The sequence below is a fragment of the Amyelois transitella genome, chromosome 23 (assembly GCF_032362555.1).
Source record: "Amyelois transitella isolate CPQ chromosome 23, ilAmyTran1.1, whole genome shotgun sequence".
NCBI lineage: Eukaryota > Metazoa > Arthropoda > Insecta > Lepidoptera > Pyralidae > Amyelois > Amyelois transitella.
Window position 1 is genome coordinate 4,568,794 of NC_083526.1, and position 12,868 is coordinate 4,581,661.

Here is a 12,868-nt window from a genome sequence, read left to right on the forward strand (position 1 = left end):
AAGATGTTTTTTATTTCAATGTTTTAGTTTTATTCCTTTACTTATAATAATAAGCTTTGTTTTTTGCCCATATATATTTTTTCGAAGAATGGAAGGTAGTTCAAGTTTTTACACGAAGCTGCCGTCTGAAGGTCATGGTTATCTATATACCCAAGTTTCCTAATTTTGCTAGATTCTTGTTATGTTTTTCCTCACCACAAGGAAATAGGTAAGCAATCAAAATAAAGTGCATAGCTCTGTGCGGTATAATTGAACCTGAGTATTACATTTTGTTATACGGGCACTTACTGTTTTACAATTGGCGGTCTGTATTTATGATGCTGGTTTTTCCATAGTTTTTCATGTTAAATAAAAAAAGAAATCTCCATGACGATCTGTCACAATATGACAAAGAATAATTCAAAAATAAGCATGCTAAACAAGTTTGTAAACAGTGAATTCAGAAAAATATGTTCAGGATAACAAATTTGGCACTGAACGCCAGAACTATATTGGTGAGTACCTATCGCATAGTCTAGTAGCAATTAATTATTTACCATACAAATTGACAAATTCAGGTTGCTGATACTGTTATTACCATATCTACCGTAAAATAGCGATATAATTTGTTTTTCAGGCTTTATTATCGCAGTTCAGATAAATCCATAATGGAAATAGAACCTATAAAATAGTATCAAGCAATGTTCGAAGGCGGTTAAGAATAACACTTTATTAGGTTAGGATTTTCAAGGCAAGACTGAATAGGCACTGTTTGAGCTTGTATGCACCTACTAAGGCCTCATCTTGCTTATCACCAGGCAGATTGATGTCAAGCTCACTCAAATCTTTAAAAAAAGGGTTGAAAAAACGGGCTAAGATGTCGAACCCTTAGATTTTTGGGCTGTTGTCATAATTAATGTACGCAAAGTCGTTAATCTAGATTTCCAAAATTGCTTCTTGTAGTCAATGGCAGTCCAGATGGCGATCGTTAAGCCATGTCAAATGCCTTTAGGCGGTCTGAAAAATGTAACACCAGGGTTGGCCACTTACACGATAAAACATTTATTTATTTATTTACGCCAAAAAAACAACGGTAGTAGTACACCTCTTACAGTATTTGGCAAGGAATTCTTATAAGTATAACAAAATAAAATCTGTCAAGATTTTGTTAAGTCTTCATTTCAACTAAAAGGACAAATAATAAGTATACTATGGGTAAGAAACACATAAACATAAAGTAACCAAGTTTACTTCCGCAGTACCGCCGTCACCCCATCGAAATCCAAGCAGCCAGCGTCACCCATATTCCCCCTCTCCACAAGAAGTACAGCCCAGCTGAGCGCGAGACCTGCCCCCCTCCACCGCCGCCGCCACCTCCCCCTCCTCCCGATCAACGCCTGCTTTGGAGTACGATAGCATTGATGGTACTGACTGGAGGATTCGCTGTTTTCGCCCAGTAAGTTTGTTTGTAGATATATCAAAAAAAACTAGCATTACACACTTCCCCTACTACACATACATTCCAGCAGAACCTACCCCCCTCTGCCGCCGCGGGGTAGACTGAGCCAACCAACAGTCTTGAAAAGACTGAAAGGCCACGATCAGCTGTCCAGCCTATGAGGCGTGCACCTACCTGTGCACGGTAGCGGTATGATGATGCACATGCTGCTACGTCGACGCCGGACATAAAAGAAAAAAGTAAACAAATAAGTGCCGTGTGGTTCCCGGCACCAATACAACAAAGAATAGGACCACTCCATCTCTTTCCCATGGATGTTTGAATCCTATCTTAAAGCCAAATAGCTAAACGTGGCCTATCAGTCTTTAAAAGACTGTAGGCTCTGTCTACCCCGCAAGGGATATAGACGTGATTATATGTATGTATGTATGTAAACAAATAAAGATAATCTATTTCAGGAAATCGCCACAAGTTCGCGATTGGCTATCTCTGAACGCGCCATGGTTTGACGACTTCATAGCTGTTTTGTACCAAGAGAACATGACATACAAGGAGTTTGTGATGAAACTCATTAATGATGTTAAAAGTGGGAAGAAGGTAGACGATAAGAGGCCGAAGGAGTGCAGTTTGGACGGGAAGCCTGTGGGTTAGTTTAAATTGGTAGATTCTAGTAATCGTGTACCAGAAGATCTTTTTCTCTGCTCTGCTCTTTAAAAAAAAGTGTTATATTTCTTATGTCTTAATTTATTCTCAGCTACATTTGTTTTATCATTTTAGTAACTGTGCCAACAGAAGAAGAGCTGAAAGCCTTGGATTCAGGTAAAATAAAGATATCAATTATGCTACTTGCTATTGCCGGCGATTTCGTGCACGCGACCTCTATTCCTACCTTTTGAGAATTTCACTACAATAACTTGAATCAGTGTATTTTGAATCAACTGAGGATGCAATACCAAACCGCAAGTCAAGTTACCTTTCATGGAACTTTATGACTAGGTAAAAGCGGTAATTTTGCTCTGAATTTGGGTAGGTTGATGAGCTTCTGATGAATGGGCAATAGACGTTTCATTCTATAGTTGGAAGCCATTAATTCGATAAAAAATAAAACATCGAACATTTATATAGTTTTTTTTTTAAATTATGATGGCAACCAGGTTCTGAAAATGGCGAGATCTGTGATATAGTCCCGCCCCCCGGGAGCGTGGACATCTGCGACGTGGAAAGATGCCTGAAGGAGTACAGTGAAGCCATCATTCACAACCTCATCACTGCTAGAGATGCTTGTGCTTTCTATAATAAGGTAAGCTAATATATGCAAAAAGGATTTAGCCAAGGGTTTGAATGAAAGCGAATTGAAGTGTGGCAAGTTTCTATACGTCACCGTATTATAACCAAGAGAACTGGCCAGTTCAGAGGAGGTGCCCAAACTAGAGAGTATCGATGACTCTTCAGTGCCTTTTAGTCCTCAAACACGCTTTACAGATCGTAGGATACGATTTGGATAACTTCAACAAACGGTCACGATTGGCTTAGTTTTCGCCAGTTCATAAATTGTAAAAAGCAATTAGGACTTAGCACTAAAAATGATTCATATACTGAACAGTCAGCCTTTTGACTAAATTATTAAATAGGGCGTAAAAAAAGGATTGAACGCGGATAAACAAAGCAAGTATAATTTCCTAAATATTGCAGGAAGTGGAAGAAGCAATGAAAGACTTCAGTATAGACTGCCTGGCCAAGCTGAACGAGTATAAGACCGAGAGAGAAGATCTTGTGCAGACCTCTTTTGATAATATCGAAGCAACGACAGTCAAACTTGGTTAGAAAATTCACTTCAAAGTGTTTTTTTCTAGCGTTTGTGATAATGAGGATGCGCATAATGAGGAACCCAGAACTGACTGACTTAGTAAATTACAGGAAGCGACTGCCGTTTGAAGGCAACGACGTCTCTGTGACACAATATTTTCTCATTTCTAGCTTGTTTTAAAATATGGTCCCGTACCAGTCTAATCAGTCTCCCGATTGAGGGCAGCACGGTCCAAAGCCTTCCAGAGATTGGCGTGTGTGCCAGTCCTGATCATGAACTTCCTCGTTGTTGGTACCCAATTCTGACCCCATCGGTTCAGATCCTGATCCTACAAACCAGGTCCTCAAGTGAAATCTATGTTAAAATGAAACGTGATGCACTACTACTTACCAAATAAGTGATCTTAATTTTTTGCTTCATCTAAAATTAATTAGATTAAGAATACTCTTGTCCTTTCCCAAAAACATCTCAAATTTAATCATGATACATTCTTTTAGACCTTCCCATTTCATAACCAACTAAGATTCTCAAGGCTCCAACTCGCAACGTAGAAAGGTACATAGTTTTAAATGTTTTGTCCAATTTTGTCATGATCTCGTATATCTACAGAGCAAGTCACTCGCTATTTCGAATGCGGGTTGAAAGCCACCAAAGCGGAGAAGGACTGCACTCAAGTCATTCTAGACGACTTCCGTGATAAGATAAAGATAGCAGACGCAGAGTACCAGTGGCAGAACGATAAGAGTGTGGCTTTGGATGGGCTTTTGTCGCGGGTATTTACAGTGGTTCTCTATCTATTAGCATAAAATTTTGTGTCATAATTTTACATGGCATACGTTTGTTTAGCCTAATAATTGTTACGCATAATATTATTTGGCATAACTTTTTAGGCATATTTCTTTAAGCATACACTATTAACATAACCTAACCTAAGAAGTACTCGCCTTATAGCGCATTACACTATATCTGCTCCACGCAAAAAATAAATTAGTCTAAACTATATTTATGCCTGTTGAAAAAGTATGCCAAAACCAATTATGCCAAAAAATAGTATGCGTAACTAAAATAGGACAAAAAAAAATTAGACGAATGAACCGCCACAGAGTTTAAATCTACGTATTAGAACCTAAATTGAATATTGTTGTACTAAATTAAGTGTTTATTCCCTTAATCGTGCATAATTATGTGAAGCCTCTTTCAACATAAAAAAGAGATGAAATGATTCTATTCCACCACCACCCACAGTTCTGCCAACCTTCCGGTTATACGAGTTGAATCATCGGAGCAGTACGCTGCACCCGTGTTTGCTCTCATCTCCAAAATGTCATTACAGCCCCTTTAGTTCTGTATTATTCAATGGTCCTATAGTGTCGGGAACCACACGGTACTGTATTTACTTCTTCCTCTTGACGCTAGTCCCGGTTACAATATCTATAAAGGAGGAGCCCTTGACCATAATCCCGGATTTAGTAAGTCAGGTTTTTATATAAAACAATTCCCGTCTTACCTCCTCAACCTTTGAAGTGGGAACTTAACCAATAAATATTCGATCCCGATAAAACGACGTGCCGTGTGGTTCCCGGCACCAATACAAAAAAGAATGGGACCACTCCATCTCTTTCCCATGGATGTCGACCAAGGGATAGGCTTATAAAATTGCGATCCTATTTTTTAGGCGATGGGCTAGCAACCTGTCACTATTTGGATCTCAATTCCATCATTAAGCCGAGCAGCTGAACGTGGCCATTCAGTCTTTTCGGGATTATTAGCTGTGTGCACCCCGTAAGGGATATAGACGTGACTGACTATATGTATGTATGTATAAAACGACACTGGATCACTGTTTAGTGCACCAATTCATAATTTCTTTCTTTCCATCGATATTATAACACAGGTGGAAGAGTTTGTGCTCACGTACACCGAGGAGATAGCCACCCTGGTCCCAGGTGTGGACTTCAAATCTCCAAAACCAGCAGCCAAGATGGTGGGAGATCCAGACATCCTCTTGTTTCACACGTACAGATACGTAAGAAATTTTATGAAGTTTTATTTATTCATGTGTGGTTCCCGGCACTAATATAAAAAAATAATAGGACCACTCCATCTCTTTCCCATGGATGTCGTAAAAGGCGATTAAGGGATAGGCTTACAAACTTGGGATTCTTTTTAAGGCGATGGGCTTGCAACCTGTCACTATTTGAATCTCAATTCTATCATTAAGCCAAATAGCTGAACGTGGCCATTCAGTCTTTTCAAGACTGTTGGCTCTGTTTACCCCGCAGAGGAGCCATATAGACGTGACCATATGTATGTATGTATGTTTTATTCATTCATTTATGTAGGGAGTCAATAAAGAGTGCGCTGTTATAGAAAGTAGCCCACTCCTGTGAGTTGGCTTGTAAAACCAGAATGTTGGTAGGACGGTGGTGAAATCAGTCCCGTTTACGGTTACGAGAAGTTGTGACCACGATTCTGCAGTAGGTAAGTTAGGTTTTTATACGAAGCGACTTCCATCTGATTTCCGCTTCAGGGATTCTTTATCAATTATTGGATCATGTTTTTTTTATTCAATATTGGATAAGGTATTTGTCTTTTATCTTAGTCTTCCATCTCACCTGATGGTAAGTGACGATGAAGACGAAGATGTTACATGCTTATCCCTAAAAGATATATCCTAAATGAGTAAATCTCTTGGATCTCTCATCTACTTTTGAACCTTTGCGGACATTGCTTGTCATGGTTATACATCCAGTTGCCGGAATGTTTTTTCTTACCGCAATCATACGTTAAATGCATGGATAAGTCCCTAATTTATTTATTATTTTAGTTAAAACAACTGGAAGCGGCCATAGCAGAAGGGAATGAGCAAATGGAACACAGAGTGGACCGCGGAATGGCAAGTGAGTGACGTGGTCTTGCCTCCACATCTTTGTTTGTTTATTTGTTTGTTTGTTTGTTACTTTGAACACGCTTATCTCAGGAACTACTGGTTTGAATTGAAAAATTATTTTTGCGTTAAATAGACCATTTATCGAGGAAGACTTTAGGCTATATAACATCACGCTGCAACTATAAGGAGCAAAGAAATAATGGGAAATGTAAAAAAAAAACGGGAAACATTATTCATCCTTGAGGGCTTCAATGATGTCCTAAATAATTATACCACGCGGACGAAGTCGCGGGCACAGCTAGTGTATTATATAATATATCCTTTCACACTTATTTTGCGAAGTGTTTTCGAGTAAGCTTTCAAATAGATTAAACTAATTTGACTAGCCTCCGCAGCATTCCACGCACGTGGCCGTTTTTATCGAGCGATAAACTATCGCTATTTCGCTTTTTATTATGACGTGAAACGGGACCGCGATAGTGTTATGCGCGATAATGGCGGCGTCGCGCGTGCCATACTACGGCGGTTGACGGTTTAGCATAGCGTATTCGATTTGAAAACGAAAATATTTCTTATATTTAAATATTTATTATTAGGTATACTAATAAGAACATTAGTAGGTATACCTAAGAAATTACAAGGAAATAGTAAGAATTATTATAAGGAAATAGCACTTTCGAAGAAAAAAAAACTGTGATATACCTTTAGACCATATTCTTCTTTTATTCTTGAAATCTTTATGGGGGAATAACAGGAGAAAAATATTTGATTATTTTTATCAATTTTCTTTTGCTATTTCACAGCATTGCCTGCTGACAATGAAAAGGTGGTTAGAGCGAGAGAAAAGAACGTGGCGGCGGGTGTATATAAACTGAGAAAGGAAATGGATAGAGAGTTTGCTAAACGGGTATTTATTATATACAATAACGTCTTTTTCCCGTACGGGGTGGACAGAGCCAACAGGCTTGAAAAGACTGAAAGGCCAAGTTCAGCTGTATGGCTTTATGATGGAATTGAGATTCAAATCGCTTGCTAGCCCATAACCTAGTTATTTACAAAATAAAGTACTTTTGGAATGGACTACATCACATTGTGGGAAATAGATTATGCGCGTAATTTTAGTAGCTCAAATACCAGGTCGTGAACTGTCATTTGACGCGACACTTGAGACAGAGAAAGAATTTAATATCCCGAATTTATTTACGTCTTTTATTCAGCTCTACGACCAGCAGACGGCAAATGCAAAGGCTTTGAAAGATGCGTTAAAAAAGCAAGCGGATAAGCATGAAGAAACTACTAAAGTAAAACTGGCGCAGAAGGAGAAAGAGGTAAGGCGTGTTGTTTCGACTCTAACAACCTTCCGGGAGTTATGGGAGCACTCTTTCATGACTCCCTACAAAATCCCTCACCTAACGAGTTTTTAGTGTCCCTACAAAAGTGTAGGGACCCTAAAAACTAGTGATACAGAACTAACCTGTTAGTTATGTCTGGGTGAATAAGCCCATATTTTGGACTAAACAGTAACAGTACACACTCGTCCATATCATCAACATTCTTAAACGAATGAATGAATAAAAGTTTATTAGCATCACACAAATATGTATGTTACACTAAAGTATTTAGTCAAAGTAAAATTAACAGTTGCCTAAATTGTAACACTAATCCGAAGTCCACTCAGCTTGTGTCGGGGCATTTTACAAGACTCCGACGCTGGTCTTTCGGGGACACCGGTCCATCATGACGATTCTGAAATAAGTCCAAGTTCTTTCGTCACCTCTGTTACGTGGAGCCCGGGGTTCTATTACCATTATCCTGGTTAAGGCAGGGTTCTACATGAAGCTACTCCCGTCTGATCTCTGCAGCCTTTGCCCAGGAACCATATTAGATGATGATGACATATCCAACAGTGAGGGAAAACGTGTGGAAACCTGTTCATTCAGGAGATTCCTCACGATGATTTCCCTCACTGTAAGAGCGTCAGTCTTGGTTATTGTCAAAGTAATTAAGTACCTATTTGAAACACAGAGCTTAGTGACCTTGAACAAAATGGTGGCTGAAAAAGTTGCCTCGGAGATGAAGAATTTCGCGCTTCAACTCAAAGAAATGGAGAACAAGTTGAAACTTGTCGAAGATAAACTGAGAGGTAAGTTTCATACAGTAGATTTTTTATATTCACCATCTTCTTGGTTTTAGTATTTTAAATAGGCAGGATTTTGGCATCATGGTTTTTTAGTCTGGTACTTTAAAGATATCTATCTACACCGAGAAAAATCATCTCTAGGTCCATCTTTAGAAATATAAATGAATGCATTTCTAACAAGAACATGGAAACATTAGATGTACGCATATATGAAAATGTTTCCAGAGCGTCTAAGAGTAGAACGCGAGACGAAAAGGGCTCAAGAGTTATGGATGGCGGGCTCGGCACTCCTGGCTGCGACCAAGAAAGGAGGCCCTGTCGTTAAAGTGGACAGAGAGATCAAAGCCATTGAGAGGGCGTCTAGTAAGACCATTGTTTATTTTATTTTATTTGGAAAACATAAATCTTGTACAAAATCTCATTTAGCTACTTTAGACCATTTACATAGAACACACAAATGGTGTGTGAAAACATCGTCAGGAAACATTCAGGCAATTAATTGGTAAACGGGTAAGGTTCCCCTGCAAAGGTTGCGGAGTTACGATGTGAGTCGCTTCGTGTAAAAAGCTGGGTCATTCAATCCTGGATGAAGTGAAGAAGGTGCACCCCGGCTCCTCTCCGGTGAGGATGTAACCGGAACTAACGACGGGAGAAGAAACATAAAAATATTTTTTTTCCTTATGAGGTAGAGAGTGCATACAGTCTCAAAAGGCTGAAACGCTATGCTCAGCAGAATGATCAGCTCATCAAAATAATGTTGTCCTATTGTCCAAATCCTAAATAAATTAAATGATTTCACAATCTTACCCGTTAATAATACTGCCCTTTTTTGAGTTACTAAACCAGCATTCAAAAACATTCATAATTGAATGAATGGTTGGATCAGTTTCCATAAAGTTTGTTAAAAGATGTGGATTGGCAAAGTTTCGGAGTAGACTGCCACAAAGGGAAGACATTCCGTCAGATCCAACAGAAAGAGTATTTGTATTATTTGATCAGTTGAAATTAAAAAAAAAAACAACTTTATAAAACGCAAATGTAACATTTGACAGGTAAAGAAGACAAACTGATGCAAACCGTACTGAAAGCGATACCGCAGTCGGTACGGGAGAACGGACTCGTCCCTGAAAATATTCTCAAAACTAGATACAAACAAGTAAATACTTTATTCTTATTATCACTCCACCACTACACCTTAAAAATAACCCAGGTAGCCACGACTGATAGACTTTAATTTTTGGACATGTCTGCTAGGAAAATGCAATGTAATTTCGTATGCAAATTAAACATTGAAATTCGACGAAAATTTAGCTTTTTAGCTGTAGTCTGCCAGATCGAATCAGGAATGAGGAGATTAGTAGACGAACGAAAGTAACCTACAAAGCAGCTCTGGTCAGAAAACTGTGGTGGCAATGCGCAGCCCACATTACCAGAAAGCGCAGCGTAGGACGGCCCCCCGCGAGATGATGGACCGATGATCTGGTGATGATGATGATGTGTGAAGTCCGCGGAGAAACGTTGGATGCAGGTCGCTTCCAACAGAGCGAGGTGGAAGTCATTGGGAGAGGCCTATATTCAGCAGTGGACGTCCTACGGCTGAAGCGATGATGATGAATGAGAAACAGATTCTTGGTCCTAATACTTTCTCTATTGATGCCGGAAACTACAAGGCACTACTATCAGATATGGTAAATAACATAAATGAAGGTGTTTGTGTCAGATGGAGACGGTGGCCATGAGGGTGGCGCTGGTGGAGTCGGACGGAGCGCCGCTGCCGGTCTACTTGCTGTCATTCGTGCAGTCTTTATTTCTTTTTATGAAGGTAATCTTGTATCACAGTTAAGGTAGCCTTCAAATTGCTCTAAGCTCAATTCTTTCATTAAGCCAAACAGCTGGACATGGCCTATTGGTCTTTTCGAGACTGTTGGCTCTGTCTAACAGGCAAAGGATATAGACGTGATTATATGTATGTAAAAAATCTGGATCCTTATATGGAACCATTGTCGAGGAACTGTTAGGTAAACTAAAATTGTTTTCGAGTGAATTTTAAATAAAGGTACATACTGGTAATGGAAAACAAAACATCGTGAGGAAACCTCTACATTCAGGCAATGTGTTATCATGATTCAAAGGCTCAGATGGCAGTCGCTTCGTGTAAAAACGTGTCTCATCCAATCCAGAGTTCATGGTCAAGGGCGCACCCCGGACTCTCTCCAGAGTAGGGAGGATATAACCGGGACTAATGCCAGGAGAAAGAAGTTAATTTTAATGGTTATGTTAATGCGGAAAAAGTTTAAGTGCGCGTATTGTACTTGACGAAATTCAAACAATTCAGTAACTGATACAATTGAATTAGCATTAAGGAAGTTCCTTTATCTTATTTCAATTGAATTTAACATACAAAGTTCCTTTATCTTATTTCAATTGAATTTAACATACATACATATAGTTACGACTATATGTTTCTTGCGGGGTAGATAGAGCCAACAGTCTCGAAAAACTGATAGGCAACGTTCAGCTGTTTGGCTTAAGCCAAATTTTGTCATTAATGATAGAATTGAGGTTTGAAATTATTGACTATTAAAATTATTGAATTAAAAATGTAATTAATTATCATAAAACGTTGGTAGAAACCATTTGGTTTGGTTGTTTCAGTTATCCGGAATCCCTCGCGCAGAGATTGAGAAGCCTCCGCCGGAGCCTTCCAAAGATTTGGATACGTTCGATTTGTTGCAAAGAGCTAGGTACAATTGTCTCAATTTTTTTGGTTAGTCATCCATACTGTAGATATGTATATGAAGACAAATGGAAAATTATGCGTCTACGACATAAAATTACGAGTAAGTTCTAAATCATTCACGATCTCTGAATACTTTGGTTTTGCATCATCGCCATTTATCATAAGGCGCACCGCTTTAGCCAACTGAACGGATTTTACTTGATCTTGAATGACTTGTCGCAATGGGACTGCTGGGACGTAATCGTCCCACAAGGACAGGGTTTTTTTTTAGTAATCTTATAGGGGTTTCTAGAAGGAAATCTTTGTCATAAATACTAACTAATGTAAGAGTTATATCAGGATTAATGTAAGAGTTATTTCAGGTTTTGGGTAGAACGCGGCAACTTGGCCTTAGCGTTGCGTTACGTGGACTCCTTGCAGGGCGCGTCCCGGGCGGCCGCCGCGTGGTGGTTCGAGGCCGCTCGGGACCACCTCGAGACGAGGCAGGCGGCCGAGGCGATAGTCGCGCATGCCGCAGCCCTAGGGCTCCAGAACATTTAGGCTGTTAGTGTCAATCTTCAATATCAATCTTTAAAGTTAATCTTCAACAATAACATTCAACGTCAATCTTCAACATCAATCTTCAACATCAATCTTTAACATCAATCTTGAACATCAATCTTCAACACCATCTTCAACATCAATCTTCAACATCAATCTTCAACATCAATTTTCAACATCAATCTTTAACTCAATCTTTAACATCAATCTTTAACATTAATCTTTAACATCAATCTTTAACATCAATCTTTAACATTAATCTTTAACATCAATCTTTAACATCAATTTTCAACACCATCTTCAACATGAATCATTAACGCAATCTTTAACGTCAAGTGATGACGCTTCTATAGGAATATGAATCTAAAATATCAAATAAAGTAACGTCGAGTTAGTACAGTAAGTATCTCGTAACACAAGTCTCGAACTTGATTCGAGGCTAACTCAACCTGTGTTGTTTGTCCCGTATATAAATTTATTTCTTTCTTTTTCTCTTCGAAATAATATGAGAATAATTATTAATTTCTCACATTTTTGTTACAGAATGAAGTTTGTAAAATGTTCCGAGGACTAAATCATGTTGCGTTGGATGATGTTGTGTACAATTACAATGTAAATATTTAGTTTTTTTTTAATGAAAATTCTGAAAATGTTAAAATTTGAAGGTAACTGGTAAAATTAAAGATTGTAAAATGTTATGAATCTCTTTCACTTTTAATATTTAAATCAATGGATTGCCATAGTTTATAATTAACATTTTTGTGTTGATAACTTAACTAGGTATTTATTATCACGGCTCGTTAGGTCATGATACCGGAATGTCCAGTCAGTTTTTTAAAGTCCCATTTCCCTGAACTCCATTCCCTGAATGTCCCTTTCTTATTTGAAAACGAAATGTGCTATAAAACTGTGTTGATTAAATCAGAATTGCGCGAAGATTTATGTATCATTGGCCCATGTTCTGCACGTGCCGTCAAATGTGACTGTTAACGCTTCGCTGAGAATGAGAACAGCATATTATCACGTGATTTTGATGTCTGATTACTATAATTAATATAAAAGTGTTTAATAAAAAATCAATCCAATCATATCGAAATTACACGAACTAATCCAAATTCCAAACCAAAGAAATTGTTATGTAGCACATTATTATAGCCTTTGATTAAATGAAATAAATAAAGCAGTTTAGTAAAAACGTACTTTTATCACGTCTATATCTCTTACGGTGTAGACAGAGCTAACAGTCTTGAAAAATCTTAGGCCACGGTCACGGTTTGACGATGAAATTGAGATTGAAGCATTGGAATTGAGAA

General features: G+C 38.5%; 1 protein-coding gene across 1 annotated transcript; it reads left to right on the forward strand.

Annotated features, from left to right (window-relative positions):
* The first annotated feature begins 449 nt into the window (after positions 1-449).
* On the forward strand, positions 450-11,555 carry LOC106130649 (MICOS complex subunit Mic60). Its single transcript, XM_060950898.1, has 16 exons — positions 450-494; positions 1,239-1,435; positions 1,897-2,084; positions 2,593-2,738; positions 3,131-3,257; positions 3,855-4,018; positions 5,140-5,271; positions 6,073-6,145; positions 6,939-7,042; positions 7,353-7,463; positions 8,161-8,278; positions 8,501-8,638; positions 9,328-9,431; positions 9,996-10,097; positions 10,931-11,019; positions 11,378-11,555. The coding sequence occupies exons 1-16, from the start codon at positions 450-452 to the stop codon at positions 11,553-11,555; spliced, it is 2,016 nt and encodes a 671-aa protein (XP_060806881.1).
* Positions 11,556-12,868: the final 1,313 nt, after the last annotated feature.